The 23,353-nt window shown below is 44.6% G+C and overlaps 1 protein-coding gene across 2 annotated transcripts in view; it reads left to right on the top strand.

Moving 5' to 3' along the window:
* LOC147625290 (protein-tyrosine sulfotransferase-like) overlaps positions 1-22,945 on the top strand; it is a 33,145-nt gene extending 10,200 nt beyond the window's left edge. For both annotated transcript variants that reach the window (XM_086818614.1, XM_086818613.1), the window contains 10 exons: positions 17,916-18,192; positions 18,295-18,438; positions 19,955-20,059; positions 20,161-20,314; positions 21,192-21,259; positions 21,378-21,425; positions 21,514-21,633; positions 21,768-21,902; positions 22,066-22,283; positions 22,374-22,945. In XM_086818614.1, coding sequence (XP_086674740.1) covers positions 17,916-18,192; positions 18,295-18,438; positions 19,955-20,059; positions 20,161-20,314; positions 21,192-21,259; positions 21,378-21,425; positions 21,514-21,633; positions 21,768-21,902; positions 22,066-22,283; positions 22,374-22,512 — 1,408 coding nt within the window. In that variant the 3' untranslated portion in view covers positions 22,513-22,945. The remainder of the gene's footprint in view (positions 1-17,915; positions 18,193-18,294; positions 18,439-19,954; positions 20,060-20,160; positions 20,315-21,191; positions 21,260-21,377; positions 21,426-21,513; positions 21,634-21,767; positions 21,903-22,065; positions 22,284-22,373) is intronic.
* The last annotated feature ends 408 nt before the right edge of the window (positions 22,946-23,353 follow it).

Raw genomic sequence — 23,353 nt, forward strand, 5'->3', positions numbered from 1 at the left:
AGCTTGCTATGCAGGAAGAGATCAAAGCTTTGCATTCGAATGATACTTGGGACTTGGTGGAATTGCCCAAGGGAAGGAAAGCCATTCCTAACAAATGGGTGTATAAAATCAAGACAGTTGATGCAAAACCCAAGTATAAAGCAAGGCTGGTTGCAAAGGGGTATGCCCAAACGAAGGGCATAGACTTTCAGGAAGTGTTCTCTCCTGTAGTGAAGATGACCACTTTGCGTGTATTGTTTGCCATAGCGGCTGCCCTTGATTTGGAATTAGACCAAATGGATGTGCATACAGCTTTCTTGCATGGCGATGTTGATGAGGAACTTTACATGAAGCAGCCCGAGGGCTTTGTTATTCCTGGAAAGGAACATTTGGTATGTAGGCTTAAAAGAAGCTTGTATGGGCTGAAACAAGCCTCTAGACAATGGTACAAAAAGTTTGATGCTTTCATGCTCAAACATGGGTACAAAAGGAGCCATGCAGATCACTGTTTGTACACAAAATTTGATGAGGATAGCAGCCCTATCATTCTTGTGCTCTATGTAGATGATATGTTGATTGCTGGGAAGAAAAGAAGCACTGTTGATGCTCTTAAACAGCAGCTGAAATCTGCGTTTTCCATGAAAGACCTTGGGGCAGCTGAACATGTTCTTGGAGTAAGGATTAGAAGGCAAAGGGACCAGCGCATATTGTATTTGTCTCAAGAAAAATACATTGAAAAGGTGCTGGACAGGTTTAACATGGCTAATGCAAAGCCTCTTGGTGTGCCATTACAGCCATATGTTAAGTTCTCCAAGGATGATTGCCCCAAATCTGATCAGGCAACCAATGATATGCAAGGTGTTCCTTATGCATCAGCTTGTGGTTCACTTATGTATGCTATGGTTGCTACTAGGCCTGACATAGCCCATGCAGTGGGAGTTGTGAGCCGATTTATGGCTAATCCAGGCAAATTGCATTGGGATGTAGTAAAGTCCATTATGAGGTATTTAAAAGGGACTAAAAACAAATGCCTTTGTTATGGTAAGGGTCCTTTGGAATTGAAGGGATTTTGTGACTCTGACATGGCTGGTGATGTGGATACACGCAAATCCACAAGTGGTTATGTATATACTCTTGCAGGAGGTGCTGTCTCATGGTGCTCTAGACTACAAAAGATAGTTGCACTGTCTACTACAGAGGCTGAATATATTTCAGCCACTGAGGCTTCCAAAGAAGCCATATGGTTGGCACGTTTATGCAGTGAGTTTGGTTTGCCTGACAAGGCACCTATGCTTGGTTGTGATAGCCAGAGTGCCATATGTCTGGCAAAGAATGCCATGTTCCATGCGCGCACAAAGCATATTGACGTGCGGTATCACTTCATTAGGGAAGTGCTTGAGGATGGCCTTATCACAGTTGTTAAGGTACATACGTCACAAAACCCTGCAGATGCTCTCACTAAGTGCTTACCCAAAGCACAACATCAGCTATGCATACAGATGGTGGGAGTGACTTAGCTTAAAGGCGCCATTTATGCCTTTAAGTGGGAGGTTGTTGGGTTACAGGCCTAAATGACCCCCTCTATGTACTTTTGTATATCTTTGTACATGGCCTTTTTGAAGGCTTAGGATTTCTTTTTAAAAAAGGTCCTTGGCCAAGTTCACATTGAACTTGGGCCAAAGACTTTTAAAAAGGTCTCAAGACCTTACTTTTAATAAAAAGGGAACACAAGGGCAAAATGCCCTAACGTTTTTTCCCCCAAATCGTACGATCTCTCTCTCTCTCTCTCTTTTTCGAAGCTCTACGCCTCTCTCTCTGTGTGCTCACGCCTCTTTGCTGGAGCCCCCAGACCACACTATTGGACCTTGTGCATCACCTGCCACCTTCCTTGCTCCCTTTCAACTGGTATCAGAGCCTCTAGGGTTTCCCAAATTTCTGAGCAGGTGGCTGGACAGCATATGTATCCAAAAGGCAAAGTTCATGGGAGGATTATCTTCCTATGTTAGAATTTGCATATAACAGTACTAAGCATATAAGTACAAGTTTTAGTTCTTTCATGCTTATGTATGGTTTTCAACCTAGATCATCTGTTACAGTGGGATTCTCAGGACTTCAGCATGATGCAGCACGTAATTTTTTGCAAGATATGCAAGAAATGTTATAAGTTGTGAAGGAATCTATTAGAAGTGCTCAAGACCGAGAGATTTTATTCTAATAGACATCGTTCACCCAGAGAGTTCTCTGAAGGCACGATGGTGTATTTGCGAGTTTCGAAAGATTCCGAGACTTTACGGACAGGTCGATCTCCGAAATTATCTCCTAGATACTGTGGACCATTTCGTATTACATGACAGATTGGTTCAGTAGCATATGAATTGGATTTGCCTTCTCATGTGAAAGTTCATCCTGTATTTCATGTGAGTAGACTTAAGGAAGTACTGGGTGGAAGAGACCAGTTAGTTACTCCTCAAGAAATCATAGATATCGAGGACATGACATTTGTTCCACACGAACCTGAAAAGATTCTTGGATTTTGTGAAAGAAAATTGCGTAATACGTTTATCACGAAATACAAGATCAAGTGGAAGGATCATGTTGAGGAGGACGCTACATGGGAGACATTGACTACTCTTCAGAGAGATTACCCTGGCTTTTTAGTGAGCTCAGGAGTGAGGGGAGTATGTCATGTGCATAGTGTGTATCTACCGTGTGCTACACGCACACATACACGCACACAAGACTAGCTTCAAGGTTGGGGAAGCTTGGAGCTAGGCAGGCTGATTGACGAGCTGAGTTAGAGATAGACTAACGGGCGGGCACCCAAGTATGGACGGGCGGGCGCCCAAGTGTGGACGCCTGATGACCGGCCAAGAGCCTATAAAAGGGTGGCCAAGATTAGTCATTAGTCATATAGAGTCTCGCGTGTCTTTGTGAGAGCTCTATGGTCAGGAGCTTGGATCTAGTGCAGACGTGCACCTGCTTTATGCAGCCGAGGCCGGCAACAGTCCCGAGGCCCGCAAGGATAGCTTCGTGGCGGTATGGGACGTCACGAGGTAGAGATTGGTCGGTACGTTCAACTAGTTAGCTCAGCTCGTGGCTCGGTGGTGACAACCAAGACTTGTGGGCTTGCCCACGGCTGCCAAGGTTGGGAGGTGAGTGAGGCCTGCACCCCCGTCATGTTTGTTTGGTTTGTTTGTAGGTTTGGAGTCTTGTACTAGGAGCGTTCTACGAGGAGATCCTATGTGGATTTGACAAAGGAGTAAACCCAAGCAAACCTGGAGTAGTCATCAATGAATGTGGCGAAATAAAGATGCCTCCCTATGGATCACTGTGTATGAGCTGTAATTTACTTTCAACTCTAACAGCTCCATCCTTGGGGAATGGTTTTCGATGCATCTTTCCCAAAATACACCCCTCACATACATGTCTTGTTGGAGACTCAAGAGGCGGCATATTATCAACCATATGATGCTTCTGCAAAAGCATCAAACTTTGAAAATTTACATGCCCAAAACGAGCATACCATAGCTCTGCATCATGCATAGCAGGAGTGTGGGCATCCACTGTATTTGCATCATAAGGACGCTTGTCATAGCTGTCCAGCTTATACAAGCCTTTGTATCGTGTTCTAGAAGTGACTATTTCATAACCCTTTGATGGGTCTTTTACCAAACACTTTCCATCTTTAAATTCAACCTTTAAACCTTGGTCGTTTATGGCTGAGACGGAGAGCAGATTTTTCTTTATCCCTGGAACATGATAGAATGTGGCCATTTGAAGCATAAACCAAGTGCTGAAATACATCTTTGCATGAAGTGATGTGGCTCGAAGCACCACTATCAAAATACCATGATACATCCTGTCTGTCATTGTCTGAAGCACTTGGTGTGTCACTCGTGCATGTGACCAAAAAAGTGTACTCTTCCTGAATTACATTAGCCGATTGTTGTGCTTTGTCATCAGAAGAGTCTGCTACTGCATTGCCTGCATCTTTCTTTTTCTCTTTTGCAATCCGCTTTCTACATTCATTGATGTAGTGGCCAGGCTTATGGTAGTAGTGACATTTGCTCTTCTTTTTAGGCTTGTTTGCATTCCCTTTGTCATACTTTTCACCACCAGAAGAGGGCTGTCCATGACCAGCCTTACTAGACTGTTGTCCCCCATGCTTAAAGCTCTTTGTGGCCATTTGAAGCATAAACCAAGTGCTGAAATACATCTTTGCATGAAGTGATGTGGCTCGAAGCACCACTATCAAAATACCATGATACGTCCTGTCTGTCAGATGCAATGCAAGACATATCATTGTTTGAAGCACTTGGTGTGTCACTCGTGCATGTGAGCTCTGTTCACACATAGCACTACCATAAGTGAGCATATCCCTACAAATTCAGCCTTGCGGACGTCAGCACTTTCCATATTTCTTCCTGAACATATTGCAATAGCTGGTCCGCATTTTGTACCACTTGGTATGCACCATAGTTCCTTGAGAGCTCGGGTCATCGGGTTAATAACCAGATGACCATATACTACCTCGAAGGGAGCCTTCTTGGTGGATGCTGGCATTGTATCATTGATGGCATGCTCCACCAATGGCAAGAACTCCTCCCAAAGAGTTTTACGCTTTTGACAATAACACCGCAGCATCGTGATCATAGTCTTGTTCATGCCCTCGGTTTGGCCGTCTGTCTAAGGATGAAAGGTGGTACTAAATTGTAACTTCGTCCCCAACCTATAGAACCAGGCCCTTCGAAAACCTCCAATGAATTTTGGATCCTTGTTTGAGACAAATCTTCTTCGAAAGTCCATGTAAGCAGAACATCTCTCGAATGAAAAGCTTGGCAACCGCTTGAGCATTTGCATATGCCTTGCAAGGAATAAGGTGGATTTGCTTACTCAACCGATCAGCAACTGGAAGAATACAATCATTTTTGAACCTCTGGCTCTTGGGCAATCCAACCACAAAGTCCCTAGAAATGTCCTCCCATGGCAACTTCGGAACTGGCAATGGGTGAAGCTTATCAACAGCTTTTTTTGTGTTTGGCTTTAACTTCTGACAGACGTGGTAGAACCGTACATACTAATGAACATCTTGCTACATGTGAGGCCAAAAGAAAAAGACAAGATAACTTCTACAATGTCGGGCCCTCACTATGGTGTCTTGAAATGGGAGCATCATATGCCTCGTGTAGTAGTACCTGGCGAAAATCAGCACCCTTGATGACACAAAGTCGATCCTTGTAGTACAACCATCCATCCCGAATGGTGTATTTTGAAGCAATGCTATACACGCATTTGCTACAAGGCTCCTTGAAATTCAGGTCCTCAGCATACATCGTCTTCATCGGCATGAAATAATCACTTGGTGACTCTCCACGGTGTGCATCGAATGTGTTCTTCGACTCAACGTGTTGGCTACCACATTCTCCTTACGAGGCAAATAATCAATCTAAAGGGTAAATTGAGAGAGAAAATGCCACCACTGTACCGGTGGGGAGGCAAGCCCTGTTGTGACTTTGTCAGCAAATATCTGAGAGACTGGTGATCTGTACGGTTTTGGAACTTTGAACCAATTGAATAGTGGCACCACTTCTGAAGGGCGTGTACCGTTGCAAGAAGCTCTTGGTCACATGTGGAATATCGCAACTCAGCACCACGGAGCTTTTCGTTCCCATAGGCAACCGGGTGTCCATGCTGCTTCGACATTGCTGAAAGCCCTTCTCCACAAGCGTCGGAGAAAACCATGAAGGGTTCATCCAAATCCGATAACCGGGTGTGCATGCTGCTGCAACATTGCTCAAAGCCCTCCTCCACAAGCGTCGGAGAAAACCGTGAAGGGTTCATCCAAATCCGATAATCGAAGAATGGGAGCAGATGACGTAATAACTTTGAGCTTCTCAAAATAGGCTTGCTCAATCGGAGTCCAACAAAATACTTGATCCTCTTTGTAGTATTTGTTGGAGGATTTTTCTCCTAGGCATAATGCTCCACAGAATGCCGATAAAAGACTGTAAGGTCGAGAAGTCCATGAAGCTCGTGTGCATTTTTTGGTACGGGCCACAAAGAAATGGCCTCAATCTTCTCTTGATCCAGCGATATTACATCCTCGGAGATGAAATGTCCCAAAAAAGAAATTTTGACCATGGAAAACTCCGTCTTTGGAGGGTGAGGCTGCAAATTATGGGCATCAATCAAGCGTAAGGCCGTCTCCACATGCTTTTCATGCTCATCTTTAGTCGTGCTAAAGATAATGATGAATATGAGTGGAAGATCGGAGAGATCGTCTTGCTGAAGGTGGCCAGGGCATTCGCTAACCTTAATGGCATCACAAGAAACTCGAACAAACCGAATGAAGTCCAGAAAGCCGTCTTCTGAATATCATTTGGATGTATGCAAACTTGATTGTATCCGGATTTCAGATCTAGCTTGCTAAACCACTTCGCCCTTGCGAGTTGATCCAACAAGTTATCAATGCAGGGCAGCGGGAACTTGTTTTTGACAATGAGCTTGTTGAGTGCCCAGTAGTCCACACACAGTCTATCTGCCGCCAAATCCTCCAAGTCATGTGGTTGAATAGCTCGGACATATGCCATACGTGTATGACCACCCTTGCGTACCACCTATTTCATTTGAAGGGAGGATATAGCTACAACAAGGCATGTGTGAGATAGTAAGGACTCCCCAATCACCTCTAAGGAGCGGATGGAATTACCTTGCAAAGTCAACCTGTGCTCCTTGTACCATCGGTGGCCTAGAATAAGATCCACCTGAGCCAAAGGTGCTACCTTGAATGTGAGACATTCAGAAAACTCCCCAAAAGCCAACGAGGCATCCTCCAATGTCTCTGCAACCCAAAATTGGTTCATTTTCTTTTGCTTGCCTCTCATGGCGGTGGCTAGGACTATGCCACTTGTGTCCATTGTCATAGGTAACTTCAACCGCTCAACCACATGGTCTCTAATGATGTCCTCTGAAGCTCCTCCATCAAAGAGTATGGACATTGGATGTCCATGAAGCATTCCTCGGCACATCACCGTATCATGCCAATCGTGGACCACTGAGATCCTCCTAGATGGTCAAGTGAAGAGTAGCTTTGGTATTGGTGGGAGCAGGAGGGGGGGTAGATGGTGCCACTGTCGTAGATACTACCGCGGCAGATGAATTGGCCTTCTCCTTGCCCTTACCATTTGCTTCCGCATTTCTTTGGACAGTCCCTTCCAATATGCTCGATGGAATCACAATAAAAGCAGTCTAGCAGCCGTCTTGGCATGATGCCCTTCAAGAGTGAGGCAAGTCACTGAGGCTTCCCCACTTGCCTTGTCCTTATTATCACCCTTGGTGTCACGTGCATGCCCGTGCCATGGCTAATCATCTGCATGAACAGTCTTAATCCCGACTAATCCAGCAGTTAGGACAGCATATAGGCATCGGTCATGGTATCAGTCATAGCATCAGCACATCATCATCATCAACATCAGCAGCCTAACTAGCAACATCATGGGAAGACATGGAGGCCTGTCGGCTCTAGCAACAAATACCCTGTCGGCTGGCAGCAGGACCTTGTGTAGGAGGCGGCTAGGAGCTCTACAGTGGGCAGCAGGTGTGGGTAAGACCAGAAGACAAAGTGCTGCATTTATCAGTATTTTTCAGGGTGTTTGTCCATGCAATAGGCCGATAGTAGCATGTTGCTGGCCGACCAGCTTTCCAACATATATATAAGCATGAAGTCATTCTCAACATTTCATCAAGTCATTCAGCATTTTCAAAAGTATCATTCATCAGTCAGCATGTAGAAAAGGGGCCAGAGGTCACCCTTCGGGGCTGACCAAGGGCTCAATCATGTACAAGCTTTTCAACAACCTTTTTGCACCATATAATGCAAAGAAAAATCCTAACACCAATCTCTCTCTCTCTCTCTCTCTTCGCTCCTCTGTCTTAATCATGTCTTCTTGTTCTTAATTAGGCATAGGACTGTGGACCAGTACACCAAGGCTTCCGTGCATGCAACACTTGGCCTTCGATTGGCTACCCTTCTTGTCTTTGCCTTTCTGTTGCCCTTGTTGTTGAGTCCTAGACTTGGAACTCTCCCACCCGTGTCTCACTTTGCCTAAAGAGAAATGCTCTATGAAGTCCAACACTGAGGAAAGTGGATGAATATGACGATTTAGTTATGCACGTATACATATGCACCAATGCTCATAGTTGGCCAGTAGTATTGCTGTTGGTCACTTGAACTTGACTGCCACATGGGAGGATTCAGGCCCTTCTTAAGTAACTCCAACAGTAGCTCCATTAGCAGCAACAGTCTTGAAGGACTGCAGGAGGGGGGAATTTGGCCCTCAATAGTCCAGCTAGCCATCTTCAATGGCAGATTCAATCATCTTCAACCCTTTTTTAGTGCCTCCAAGAGGAGCTCTAACAGCAACACCAATCTTCATGGATCTTACCCTCACAGTACAAAATGAAGACCTCCAAAGTCACCAACATAGTGGCCAACCACAGTCAAGTTTTCAATCCATCACTTTAGCTAATAGAAATGCCATTCTAACTTCTCTAAAGTGCTATTCATGCCCCGATTGCTACTAGTGATGGCATCATGCATGTCATGTAAGAGCTTAACCGGATGAGACTTGAGAACACATAGTCGGTTTATACAAAAGCCAGCCCTCATGTATCAAAAATTTGCATGGTCTTGTGGCCTCTAAAGCCTTTACCCATTGAGAACTGAACTCTCTTGCGTCCTCATAGTGACTGCGCATATCGTGAAGAATGTACCCCTTGAGGTCTAGTGAGGTGGAGTATATTGGGAGTAGCCCCCTTCCGACTAAGAGCATTCACTACTAGGCTTGCCTTACTTGGGATATACTCTTATCATACCACCAAATTGCTAAAAAATCAGGCTCGGTGGTCACTCTTCTTGACGAAAAGGATCGGACTTGCAAATGGGGAAACATTGGGTTGTATGAACCCCAACCAAAGCAACTCATATCAAGTTGACAATCCAATGCCTCCATAGACTTGCTGAGGTGATATGAGAACTTGCTCGGAGGCTCGAGCCTAGGAGGCGTTCAGTCCTATGGTCCTCCGGACATGACGGTGGTAATTGGGTAGGTAAGTTGTCCTAACAAAACAACTGGTGGAACTTGGCATAGAGTTCCTTGTACCTTTCTGATGTGCTAGCCCTATTCGTAATGGTTTGAACGAACACCATTACACACTCGACACCCTTAAACCTCTTGCGTTGCTTGTAAACGGGAAATGAGTGGAAAATCCCTTTCAAAACGAAAGGATGGGAGACATTTGACTTGATCCATATTTCATGTGTGGCCCAATCTGGCTCATGCCCAAAATCTCGTTTGCTCTCGACGAGAGGAGCTACCATGAAATTGCGCACAAACTCAACTGGCTGCATAAAGAGCTTAGCATTTCGGGCCTTGAATATTACTTCGGTACTCATACCTTCCTCAAACCTAACTACCTTTGTGAGTGGAGTTAGAGTAAAATAAGCACGACGAGTAGCCTGTTTCGTAATGACTTCCTCATACTACCACTGACAAATAAGCAATGATACGTTGCCCTCCTACATACCCGTAACACTTGAAGAGATCTGGCTCAAATTCGTGTGAAACCCCCTCGTGCTTAGCTTCCAACTCCCTGTTAATTAGAGCACCCATTGGACTGAGGGAGTGGTCACCACCACAGCTTTGCTAGCTGCTGGAGTGGCCGGGGAGTTGGGGACTTCTTAGGACATTGGTACTTGGAGTGGCCACCATGTGACAAAAGAAACATTGGTTGTCCTTACGGTATTGGGCTCTCTCTTCTTGGGACAATTCCACCCAGCACCACCCTGACTGGATTTCTGGTCTAGGGTCAATTGTACATGAGCCCCCTTGGACCTAGCACCATTGGTGCCAGCTGATTGGGCTTGGGTTTGGGAGGTCCCTTGACCTTGGTTCATTTATCCTCCTTCCCCTTTGGGTTTATTGCCCTCGGGAGGAGTGGTCTTGTGTAAGGTCTTGGACTCTTGGCCTGCTTGGGCCATGTGGCATTCACTTATTAGTGTGTGATATTTGTATGGGACGAAAGATAAGGTTGCAAGCCTACAAAAACATTGTACTTGGTGAGTGAACATAACTTCTATCATATCAATCAAATCATTTGAGTTGTGCAATTCTCTCTCTCTTGAGCCTTGTCACATCTCTCTCTCTCTCTACCTACCTACACATCATGGATATCTTCCATCCTCCTTAGCGTAGGTTATCTGTACTTATACCATGTAAGCTAACACGCTTCTACAATGTGATGGGTCCAGCCATGGTCCTCTTTTTAGGGTGCCTAGATGGGCTGCCCATGTGTCCTTTGGCCTTCCATTGCCTCTCTTTTGTGTTGTTAGTCCCAAGACCGTGGTTTCACACACAAATCCTAACCTATAGTCCTAGATTGGTAATCTTGCCACCCGACATGTTAAAGTGCGTGACATGCGTTGTACTGTGTACAACCTTCATAGCTTGCAAGTGGATTACATTTGACTTGTGCAGGACTTGGACAAAGACTTTGATGTTGATTGGACCCTAGACCTAGATGGTGCCAGACTGTCGAGGGCACCAGCTTTGGGCAGAATGAGCATGGACAATGTTGGGGGCTCTTTTGAGGGTTGTTAGGCAGCATTTTGACAGCCCTACAGTAGGCCGGCTAGGAGCTTAGTCACAAGAAATGTTTCGTTGTTTCGTTTCGTCTTTGGAAGAAGTTGTTGGGGTAAAGGCGTTATGCCCACCCTTATAGTGTGTACAAGCCCATAAGTTATCGTACATAGTACACTTAGTACTTTTAATGTACTAAGTGCACTATGTGTACTAGTGCAATATACATGTGTGATAGGGGAGTCACACACTCATAATTGATGAGTTGACTTATCCCCACAACTCTCTCTCTCTCTCTCCCCCTTGCTTCTCTGTGTATGTCTCTCACATGACCTAACCCTAATTTCTGTTTCTCCCATCAACTGGTATCAGAGCTTTGGTCACCAGGTTCTCCTCCCTCTTCTGCTCTGCTGGCCGCCCCCCCCTTTTGATTCCTGGTCGCCCTGCTGATTCTTGGTCGCCCTGCTCCTTGCAGCACAAAAGGGGCTGGCCAACCAGCTGCCCACGTAGCCAGCCCACGAGGCTGCCCAGGCTGCTACTCGGTGAAGAGGCCAAAGGAGAAGCTAGGCGAGCGAAGAGGCGAACTCAAGCGATAAGCTTGTTGCGCTTTGTGGCCACCAGCGGCTGCTGCTGTAGGCGGGTGGCGCTCATAGCGAATACGTCAACACACGCTAATCGTGTAGCGTGGTTGAGGCAGCGAGGAGGCTAGCGCTGGGCGTTCATATGCTAGGCGAAGGCACACGAGCGAAGAATCTTTGGGCGGAGCCCGTCTTGTAGCTTGGCACTAGGCGAGCGAAGCGCACAGCAGCAATACGAAGCACAAGGCTTGAGCGAAGGCGAATACAAGGCGACGCCTGGCCAGTAGCGAAGGAAGCCAGTCGAGCGTGAGCAGCGAGCCGAAAGCGAAGGCAGGTTTTTCGATCTGTATCTACCTCTCCCCCTTGCTCCAATGCGCGTCAGAAGATCGGCTGCTGTATCTCCCAAGCTCTTCTCAGTGGCTTGTGTCGCCTGCTTCCTCACGGGCATGCTCTTCGCTCACATGGCGGCTGCCCTCTCCACAAAAGCCTGATGGAAATGGGAAGAAAGCTTCCCACGTCGAACAACTTCGATTCGTTGCAGAAAATTGTCACTCCAAACATGAGCAAAGCCATAACCAGCTGCACTTATTGAAGGCGGTGTTTCTTCCTTCCTCGTGGCAGCAGCAGAAGAGAGCAATAGGCAGCAATAGCTTTCTGCAGCAGCATCAGCACTCAAATTAGAATTGCCCCTCAAATTCAGCCCAAACTAGAGGTATTTTGCTTCAATTTCGGGAATTTTTATGTCCATCATTTGCAATTGAGCAGGTACAGGTGTCGAATTGCTCAATTTTGAGCAAAATTGGCAAAATTGGGTGACATTGGTCACAATCAGGATCAATTTGCAGGAAATTGGTCACAATCAGGATCAATTTGCAGGAAATTGGATGTCGAAATTTGGGGCTTTTGATGTAATTGTGCAATTAAGCACTCATACATGCTGTATGATGTGAAAAATCGCACATTTGGGCAAAATTGCAGCAAATTGCAGTGCAAATCAAGGGGCTTTTGTGCCGATTTGGTTGATTTGCATGCAGGCAATCGCATTTGATGCTGTGGATAATGTGCTGATGCCTTACAAGCACTCAATGTGCCTGTAAATCAAGGGGCTTTCATGTATTTGATGTATATGTGGCCAGGGGGAAGCATCGTGAACACTCTGGATGCCTTCATGTGCGTCAATGTACCATGTATGATCAGAAATTGATCTCAAATCAAGGGGCTTTTCAAGTTTGTATGCTTGTTGAGCTTGGCAAAGCAGCAGGCAAGACATTTATGCCTTGAATCCTCAAAAATCAACTTGCAGTCAAGGGGCTTTTGCCCAATTTCTGTTCGGGACTGTTTTATGCAGTGTTCGGGACTGTAAAAGTCTGATTTTCACTCATTTGGACAGCCAGGAGAGCATTTATTGCTATTGTACCTACTGGTACAGATTTGGCACAGCTTTGTGCAAGTTTTGGCATGGCTGTACACTGTTTTGAGTGACCAAAAGGTTCAATTTCAGCTGCTGTACTTGCCGGTACAGGTTTGGTACATCATTGGTGAGCACTTGGTACTGCTGTACAGTACTTTGGAAGGGCAAAAGAGCACATTTAAGGTGCTGTCCAAAATCTGCAGCAACCAGATTTTGGTGTTTTCATCACATAAAGTGGGAGAAAAGTTGCATTTGTGCTTCCGCAGTGGGAGAGAAAGCTTGGGAGAACAACTGTGAGCACTTTGTGTGCTTTTGGTGCAGTGTTTGCACATTTTGCAGGGAGTCAGGCATTGACAGGTTGCATTTTGATATGGCAACCACAGGTGAGAGCTCTTCATTGCTTCATATCAAGAAGCTTGAAGGCTCGCATAACTATGATATTTGGCAAACCCAATGCTACAATGTGTTGCTCCAGAAAAAGCAGCACAAGCCTATCAAAGAAAGGGGTGTGATGCCCGCTTCTCTTACTGCTGAAGAGTGGGAAGATATGGATGAGCTGGCAAGATCTACTATCATGTTGTCTGTGTCAGACTCATTACTTTTCAGCATTCGTGAAGAGAAGACAGCTTGGGGAATGTGGCAGAGATTGCAGGACTTGTATGCCCAACAAAGTGCCTCAAGCAAAGTGTATTGGTTGAAGAAACTCATAGGCCTTCAGATGAAGGAAGGGGCTTCTATGACAGCCCATCTAAATGAGTTTAATGGTATTGTCAGCCAGGTCATTAATCAAAAGTTGGCAATGGACGATGAGTTCAAAGCCACTTTTTTGTTATGCACTTTGCCAGAGAGTTGGGACACATTCAGGACAGCCACTAGCAATTCGCATGCTATGCTGTCATATGCAAATGTTGAGGGTGCTCTTCTTCAAGAAGAGATGAACAGGAAAAACAACTCTGTTGGAAAGTCCAATGCAATGAATGCACGTGGGAGATCCCAGCAAAGGGGAAAAAGCCAAGAAAGGGGAAGGAGCAAGTCTCGCTCCAAAAAGGATTTGGAATGCCATTATTGTGGCAAAAAGGGACACATTAAAAAGCAATGCTACAAATGGAAAAATGATCAAAAGGAAAAGGGAAAAGGCAAAGACAAAGAGAAAGATGAAGCCAAAGATGTAAAGCCCAAGGGCAAAAGTGGAGTCAAGATTGAAGAAATCAATGTGTCACATGCAGGTGGCAGTGAGGATGAGGTCCTCTTTACGTCTTCACTTGATGCCCATTCACTTCTTACAGGTGGTCATGGTATGCACTCATGGATCATTGATTCAGGTGCCTCCTTTCATGTCACAGGTTGCAGAGACTTGTTTGTCAGGTATACTGCTGGCAATGAAGGAGTGGTTTATTTGGGTGATAACCATGCATGCAAGATTCTTGGCAGAGGTGATGTGAGGCTTGTATTTTCAGATGGCTCACAGCTTATGCTCCATGATGTCAGGCATGTGCCTGAGATCAAGAAAAATCTGCTTTCTACTGACAGCTTGATGATGCTGATTATGTTACCACATTTGGTAGTGGAAAGTGGAAAATTAGTAAGGGCTCACTGGTTGTTGCCAGAGGCTCTAAGGTGGACACTCTTTATTTCATGCATGCAGGTGTTTGTCACCATGCTAATGTAAATGCAACCGAGCTACCGGAAATCTCTATGTGGCATAGCCGGTTGGGACACATGAGTGTCAAAGGAATGGAGCAATTGTCTCGTTTGGGTTACTTGCCTTCTCTAAAGTTTTCAAGTTTTCAATTTTGTGAGCATTGTATATATGGTAGGCAACTACAGTGCCCCCACAAGAAAGCTCTTGGACAGAAAGATGCTCAGTTAGAGCTTGTGCATACAGATGTATGTGAGATGCCTCAGTTCTCTTTGGGAGGGGCAAAATACTTTGTGTCTTTTATTGATGATGCCACACGTAAGGTGTGGGTTTATCCTCTTCGTTTGAAGAGTGATACATTCTCAGTGTTTGAGAAGTTTGTTGCTCTTGTTGAGAATCAAACTGGCAAAACACTGAAAGCTTTGCGTTCCGACAATGGTGGAGAGTACATGTCCAAACAGTTTCAGGACTTTTGTGATGCTAAAGGCATCAAGAGGGAGCTCTCTACTCCTTATGATCCTCCACAAAACGGGACAGCAGAGAGGATGAACAGGACCATTCAGGAGAAGGTCCGTTCTATGTTGTCACATGCTGCATTACCTCATGGTTTTTGGGCTGAAGCTGTTATGACAGCCGTTCACCTTATAAACAGGTCACCTAACACGAGGCTTGGTGGGAAAGTGCCAGAAGAAGTATGGACAGGGAAGCCTCCGTCATACAAGCACTTGAGAGTGTTTGGTTGCGTTGCGTACGTGCACATACGCAGGGAAATGCGCACCAAACTTGATCCTAAGTCTCACAAATGTATATTCCTAGGATATGGTGACAGAGGTGAAATGGGGTATAGACTTTGGGATCCCATGAATAGAAAGATCATACGCAGCAATGATGTCATTTTTGATGAAACATGCATGTATAAGGAGCCTGCAAGGCAACAGGAGCCTGGCAGAGTCATCTTTGATGATGATGGACATCATGGACAACAACAAAGGGCTGTAAATTAGCCATTACAGCAGGAAAACCAGCCCTTAAATGGTGCTGAAAATGGTCCAAATGGACAGCCAGACATGGCAGAAGATATCCCTATGGATATACCACAGTTGGAGGAGATACCGGGCATGATATTTCAGCCTTATGGCATGGAACAGGAGCCACCAATGGGTGATATGCAGGCTGGACAGCAACCTGCAAATGATGGTCATTGGGTACAGAGGTCCACAAGACCCTCCAGAGCCCCTGACAGGTTTGTTCCAGGGGTTGACTACTTGATGCTCACTGACTGTGGGGAGCCCTCATGTTATAAGGAGGCTTTACAGAGGGCAGACAAGGCTCTTTGGGAGCGTGCCATGAAGTCAGAGATGGATTCTCTGCATAAAAATGAAACATGGAAGTTGGTGCATTTGCCTGCAGGCAAGAAGGTTTTGCCATGCAAGTGGGTATACAGGCTCAAAGTTGCACCAGATGCAAAGCCAAGATACAAAGCCAGGTTAGTGGCTAAGGGCTTTAAGCAGGAATATGGTGTGGACTTTGATGAGATCTTCTCTCCAGTGGTCAAAATGACCACACTTAGAGCTGTGTTAGCTTTGGTTGCACATGATGATCTGGACTTGATTCAGATGGATGTGAAGACTGCTTTTCTTCACGGTGATCTCCATGAGGAGATATATATGCAGCAGCCAGAGGGTTATGCAGTGAGTGGAAAGGAGAAGCTTGTATGCAAGCTGAAAAAGAGTCTTTATGGGCTCAAACAGGCACCAAGAGAATGGTATCATAAATTTGATACATTCATGAAATCTCAGAAATTCAGGAGAAGTGACATAGATCACTGCTTGTACACCAAGAAAGCTTTGGATGGCAGTCTATTGATTCTCATCTTGTATGTTGATAATATGTTGATTGCCGGGAAATCTCGTAAGGAGATGGATACCTTGAAGCAGAGGCTGCATTAAACCTTTGATATGAAGGATTTGGGTGATGCAAATCACATTTTGGGTATGCGGATACTTCGGGACAGAAATCAGCATGTGTTGTATTTGTCTCAGAAGGAATACATTGGCAAAGTCTTGCGGAGGTTCAATATGGACGGGGGGAAGAAAGCTAGTACTCCTTTGCCTCCATATGTGAAACTCAGTGCTATGGACAGCCCACAGTCAGATAGAGACAGGGTTGATATGGCCAAGATTCCGTATGCTTCAGCTTGTGGCAGTCTCATGTATGCCATGGTTGCTACTAGGCCGGACATTGCATTTGCAGTGGGAGTGGTTTCTAGATACATGGCCAACCCTGGCAAGAAGCATTGGGAAGCAGTGAAAGGTGTCATGAGATACCTGAAGGGCACACAGGATTTGTGCATTTGCTTTGGCAAACAGGATGCATTAGTGCATGGTTACACGGATTCAGATTATGCCGGTCATCCAGATAACCGGAAGTCTACTACCGGTTATGTATTTACATTCACAGGAGGTGCTGTGTCATGGATATCCAGGATGCAGAAGTGCACTGCCTTATCTACTACAGAGGTCGAGTATATTGCAGCCACAGAGGCTTGCAAGGAGGCATTATGGCTATCTCGGTTAGTGGTTGATTTGGGCTATACAGGGGATATTCCATTGTTGCATTGTGACAGTCAGAGTGCCATCCAGTTGGCAAAGAACCCTGTCTTTCATGCAAAGACGAAGCATGTGGATGTGAAGTATCACTTCATCAGAGAGGTGATAGAGAACAAGCAAATTCAGCTTGTTAAGATTCATACGGATGACAACCCGGCTGATCTGTTGACGAAGAGTTTGCCTCCGGAGCGGTTTGCTCATTGCAGACACTTGATGGGCATTGGATGAGGCCATTTTCAGCCTTGATATGGCCTTGTATATTATCATGTACATGCTGATTTTTTCTTTTCCTTTACTTAAGGGCACTTTGCCTTTAAGTGGGAGGTTGTTGGGGTAAAGGCGTTATGCCCACCCTTATAGTGTGTACAAGCCCATAAGTTATAGTACATAGTACACTTAGTACTTTTAATGTACTAAGTGCACTATGTGTACTAGTGCAATATACATGTGTGATAGGGGAGTCACACACTCATAATTGATGAGTTGACTTATCCCCACAACTCTCTCTCTCTCTCTCTCTCTCCCTTGCTTCTCTGTGTATGTCTCTCACATGACCTAACCCTAATTTCTATTTCTCCCATCAGAAATGGATAGGTTTCGAAGTGACACTTGTTATATAAGCATGCTTGTAACTGTTACGAGTCACATTTAAGTCTATAACATAGAAAGAGGGAGCGAAAAGGAGGAGTGGATGAGGAGAAGAGGCGGAGCAACAGGTTGCAGCCGAGAAGAAGCGTCGGATGCGTGAAGTGGCAAGTGGGCAGCAAACAAGGACGGAAGCGACGGCAAAAATCGCATTTGCAAAAAAAAAACCTTCTGCCCTTTTTTTTTTTGACCTCACTTTACATTTGGGAGAGACACCGTTTCCATGGCAGGTTTCTTTTTGTTTCGAAACGTTTCGTGCTGTTTCGAGAGGGCAAAACGGGTTTTTATGTTACTATGCTTGAGTGTGCCCAAATGTGTATGGAGTGTTCTGTTTATTGCTACTAATAGTGTCAAGATGCTCTACTAGATTGGGCAATGAAAAATTCTGATGTTGAGATTGATGTTTGATTGTGACAGCAAGCACTGCAGGTTGCTTGTCACTCATGATGACTACAGTGTTCTCACAAGGCTGCCAGCAGAGTCAACATCAGTGGTTACCAATGTGCGCCATCCAGTAGATCGCATCTTCAGTGCATACGAGTTTTCTGTTGAAGTGGCCGCACGGTTCTTGTTACGGAATCCAAAGAGGAGAACCAGAGTTGCAAAGGCAACCAAAAACAATGGAGCTAGCACTCTAAATATATGGCCATGGAGCCTTCTTGTTCCATGGATGCGGGAAGATCTTTTCGGACGTGTAAGTTAACCTATATAATTAAGTCTTTGAATAGATTTTGGGTGGTCACGGGATGGCTAGTTAGTAATACCAAGCTTTGATGTTGTGATTTCCATTTCACAGGAAAAAGCTAGGCAGTTGGGAGGGGTTAAACCCTCTTCTGGAGGATTTTCTCACTACAATGCAACCTCCTATGTAATGCCATTGCATGAGTTTATACATAAACCCATAGTCACAGACATATTACACAATGGTGCTACATTTCAGGTATGTTTTTGGGCCCTTTTTTGTTTTAACGGAAGCTACTTCTTGGTATTTTTTACATTTGTTCTGGAGTGTACATGAGACCTTGGTGGTCATAAAATAAAGGAGACCATTTTTTGGTTTGAGAAGTTTTAAACTGGACTTTTGTGGTTTTTGGGTTGGGGTGAGAGAGAAAGAGAGAAAGAAACTATTAATGTCTACGAGACCAAAGTGTCTTAAGATACCAAAAGTGTTACAATGTGTCCATGAAGTGACGAATTAAAAAAACATGATAAAAAAAACCCAACTAGAGCTGAGAGAAAAAAACAACAGCCCTGTAAGTGCCAGTGGTACAACGATACAATGAGGGGGTGGGGAGGGGGGTGGGGGGGCTGTGAAAGGGTGAATGGATAGGTGCTGACAAAATGCTGGGCAGCCAATAATATTGGATCAGCAAATTTTCTTCAATTTCATGGTGGTTTGCTGCCGCTTGTGCTCAGGTGCACATGTAAGTATTCTGCTCTTTCTCTACTTGCTTTCCCAGCTTACTTACAGGAGGACAGAAGAAGGTGAGAGTACAACAGGAGACAACTCAAGGTGTCTTCGTACCTCCAGAAAAGCGTATGAGATCTGCAGAGGCAGCAGTCTCATTTCACTTTGCAGCTGAAGTGTCCAGACAATGCTCAACCTGAATGGCTTTCATTGTAAGGACCTCACTTGTCTGCAACTTGCTATTGTGCTGGTTTACTGGAGCGGAAGCAAAGTGCATCGCCAATAGGGACCCAAAGCACTTAGAACACATCCAGCAATAAGCTTACTGAGATTTTTTGTCCCAAACAGGCTTCCCCCTTTTCCTAGGGTTTGAGAAAGAAAGGATTGGAATTGCACGTGTCACCACTGCTGGGAATCATGTCTGTGAAATGGCAGGTGCCAGTGCACTTTTATAGGCTTTTTGAAGAACTGGCAGATCTGTCATCTTGCTCCTTAGGATATGAAGTTGGCTTGTGGCCTATTGAATCAGCAGCTTGCTGCCTTTCCAAGCTTCTGTGTGCCCCTCCCCAGCCTGACACAGTAGCAACTGGCCTACAGGCATTTGCTGAAGCATTCTTGTATGAGCCTCGACAGAGTTTGACTCTTGTTTGTGAATAATGCTTGGGATGTCACTGCAGAAACCCTAGTCTAGTACGTCTTGCTTGCTGGGTTCCATGTCCACCATGGGCTGTGGGATGCTTGTGAATGCACCTGGAGCGGCATGGATCTGCCGGGTGCAGTTATGCCTGTGGCACATTGCTAAATGTGGTTCATTTGTTTCAGTCTGGTGGTGGTTTTGAACTTTATGATGTACTGTAAATGCATATGAGATTAAAATTATTGAAGTTTTTTCGAAACTTGAAAACAAGGTTTGGTGGCTGATTGCTTCTGTTCAAGTTTTCTCATGGATGTTCGGAGATTTCTAGATCAAATATATGGACATAAGACTTCAAAGTATGTCTAAGTCAAGGGTATCAATTTATCCTTATCATGCTCTTGGCTACTTTAGGTGGCTGGGCTGACCAACAATTCCTACATCAAAGGAGCTGGAGAGATTCGGAAGTGTGTTTTTGACTATCCAGATCTTGGTCTTCATGTTTTGAATGTTGCAAAGGTTATATCATCAATGCAGCACCTTCTTATTCAAAACTTTTGTCATGTAGGCCTTAGCTTGAAAGTGTTTTGTTGTTCTCTAACGTTCTCTTGCTGGTACAGAGGAGATTCGATAAGATGATTTTGGTGGGTCTAACAGACAAGCACAAAGATACTGCAAAGCTTTTTGCTTATGTTGTTGGAGGACAAATGCTTCCACTTGGCCAGCCTTTGAACAATTCTTTGAAAAATGATGTGGCTGTCACTTCAACTGAAGGTGGTTTTCTTGCTTTCGATGGCTTATCTGCGAGATTTCATAACACACTCTTGTTTTTAATGTATGGTATATTCTTGTATTTACAATGTTGAGACACAATCAATGAACCACTGTAATGCCAATGTAAACCAGCTGGCCACAGGATAAGTATTGGTTGCTGAATCTTGAATGCTGTCCAAGTGTAAGTGGGGAAGTGCACACACTTGAATTGAGCAAGCGATGGTCACACACAAACCGCTCACAAAAAAAGGAGACTATTAAAAGAAGTATGACACCAAAAATGACATGTATGTTGGCGATGTGCCTAGGGTAAGAGTGCAAGCGCACAGCTAGTGTCACAAGACGGAAGCTTATATTTTTCTGTAGAACCTCCATTCACAAATGCAATTTCAAACTGTCTAATAAAAGATATAGCTTTATTTATATCCCATTTACCATTATATGATTCGAACTTGATATCCTTATACCTAGCCTTGAAAGTCTTCAATTTCTTCTCGGTGTCATTCCCGTTCTCATTCTCATGCCCATACCCGTACCCGAAATCATTCTTCCTCCTCAAGTCGCAATTCTTCCACTCCCTCCCGTTCTGATTACATGCATGCATGCTACATGCAAAGTTATGTAAATGCAGTACTCGTACCTGTTTGTGCACTTGTACCTGTTTGTGTGCATGTGCCTGTTTGTGTACTTGCACCAGGTTTCAAAATACTCCAAAACCTTGACTGTAGTAAGGGTGGCTTGGGAAATGTCATATGATGAAATGATAGCCGTCCTTGTAGTAACAAATAAGTTGATCTTGTTGCACAAACAAGGTATGTTCTGAGGTGGTCGTTGAAAAAAGTTAGCCAATTGATAGAGTTAATGTTGTCAATTGTAGATCCAGTGCTTTCTAATGCTGAGGCATCTGACCTCCCTGAACATCTCAATAACTCTCAAATCTCACAGGTGCCTTACTGTATCTCCATGCCTGAGCTTTTAAAACTTGAAACGTGCACTAGTTATTTGCAAATTCTTAAAGCAAGATATTTACCAACTCTCGGAGGTATATCTACATGTTGTACAGGCTGATTCTACAGATCCTGGAAGATGGACGCCTGCTCCCAAGAAAAAAGTTAGTGATTCATGACCTTTTTTTTGCATTTGCAAATTAAAGGTGGTTTTCAAACCAAAATGGAGATGACATCATTCTTTGCTTACAGCTCACAGTGTATGGGCTTATAGAGAAGTACGAGAATTGTGCCAATCGTCTCCGGACTGTACAAGTCCAGCGCCGCATATCCTCTCTGAAGAATTCTTTACCAGTTAATTTTTCCAGTGAGGTATAGATAGACATGCTTGCTCGTCCGGTCTCTTGCCCCCTTGACGACGCCACCCACATGCCATGCGTGTGCATGCACACACGTCCTCTTGTCAAGCAATGGATTTAATTAACTTCACTTTTTGATGCTAGCAGGCTCGGCATCAAGTTGCAGAAGAGACTCTGGAAGCAATCAGGCAGATGAACAGCCTTGACCTTGAACTCTATGCATATGCTCAAAGTCTCTTCTCTAAATACCAAGTTTCAAGTCATAAAGCTTCAAGTTCAATGGTTGGAGCTCTTTCCCTGTCCTCATGGTTGGACATGTTATTTCAATGCTGCAACATTTATCTGATAGTTAATCTCATAGTTGGGGATGCTATCTTTAATGCTACAAGGTTGAAGCAATGTTGATATGCTGACAGTCTCTGCGGTACATGCTGTCACCTTGCAGGTATGGGAGCCAAAGAGCCCTTACACACAGTTGATAGTTGATGAGAGATTACATGGGTGGTATCCACCATGGTTTCACTCCAGGAAGTTGATGTTTTTGATGCTTCTATGCATGGGTGGAGGCATGGCCACTATAGGTGCAGGTTTGCTCGTGTTTCTGAATGGAAGCAGGATGCTGAGGTTTCAGAAAGTGCAGGATTGCGGTGTGCATGAAAAAATGTAAGTGTGTCGTAGGGTGTTGTCACTGTGCTCTTGCATCCCCTCATGATATATTGCAATGAAATTTTATCATTTGTGATATCACTTCAGTGCACCAAGAGAACAGCTCAATTTTAGGGGGTCTCTTCACAAGGCTCAAGAAAAAGGCATTTTTGGCTTGTCTCTTCACAAGGCTCAAGAAAAAGGCATTTTGGCTTTGGGTGAAGCTGTTGTAACAGTATGTATTTGATGACACTTCTAGATGGCAGGGTTCAATGCCTAGGCTCCCAGCTCTCATGTAAGCTTTATGTGCGGAGTCAATCAGGCATTGCACCTCTTAAGAGGCCAGATTTCTATTTCATTTCCCAAGAATTCTTTCGGCATGCTTAGATATGCTCAAGTTTATGACTGATCTTGAACATGCTACATAATGCCCTCCAGTAACAAAACATGTCTCCTCTCCATTTGGGAGCATTTAGTGAAGCCTTTTTGTATTCAAGGCTTTAGCATGAAACATTTTGGTATAAAGGCATGGACTACGTGTTGCATTTGTGCATTGCTTGAAGCAACTCCATATTGGCGACTGTTGCAGTGAAGCTACAGACTAATGTTGTATGATGGAAACATAATTCTCACATTTTTTTGAAGATTCAAAGGAATGGATTAAGGAAAAAGTCCTGACATATGGTTTCGTGTGATTGTGAGGAATTGTGGGGTGGTCTTCTCGAGTTACTAGGTTATAACGGCTCTTTCAAAACAAATTGTTTACTATCATGCAGTGGGAGAGTCACAGAGTGGATTGATTGTCAACTGCTTTTACACGCACGTCCACTTAATCACCTAATCACTATCATCTTCTGTTAATTATACTTTCATCTTTGCTAACAAAACCTAACACCCAACATAGGATATGGGCCAACACCACTCATAGTAGTCCACTTAGAAATCAGCATGCACGCCAAGCACCTGCAATCATGCACATAACCATCACACACGCCAAACATGTGTAATGTTAATTGCGCCAGTGACCCTCATGTTTGAAGAAGCGATAAGCTCTACAAAAGAAATTGTCTTGTATAAAAATGGAGGAG

The sequence above is a fragment of the Cibotium barometz genome, chromosome 24, assembly GCF_041138505.1.
Source record: "Cibotium barometz isolate CiBa-2024 chromosome 24, ASM4113850v1, whole genome shotgun sequence".
Taxonomy (NCBI): domain Eukaryota; kingdom Viridiplantae; phylum Streptophyta; class Polypodiopsida; order Cyatheales; family Cibotiaceae; genus Cibotium; species Cibotium barometz.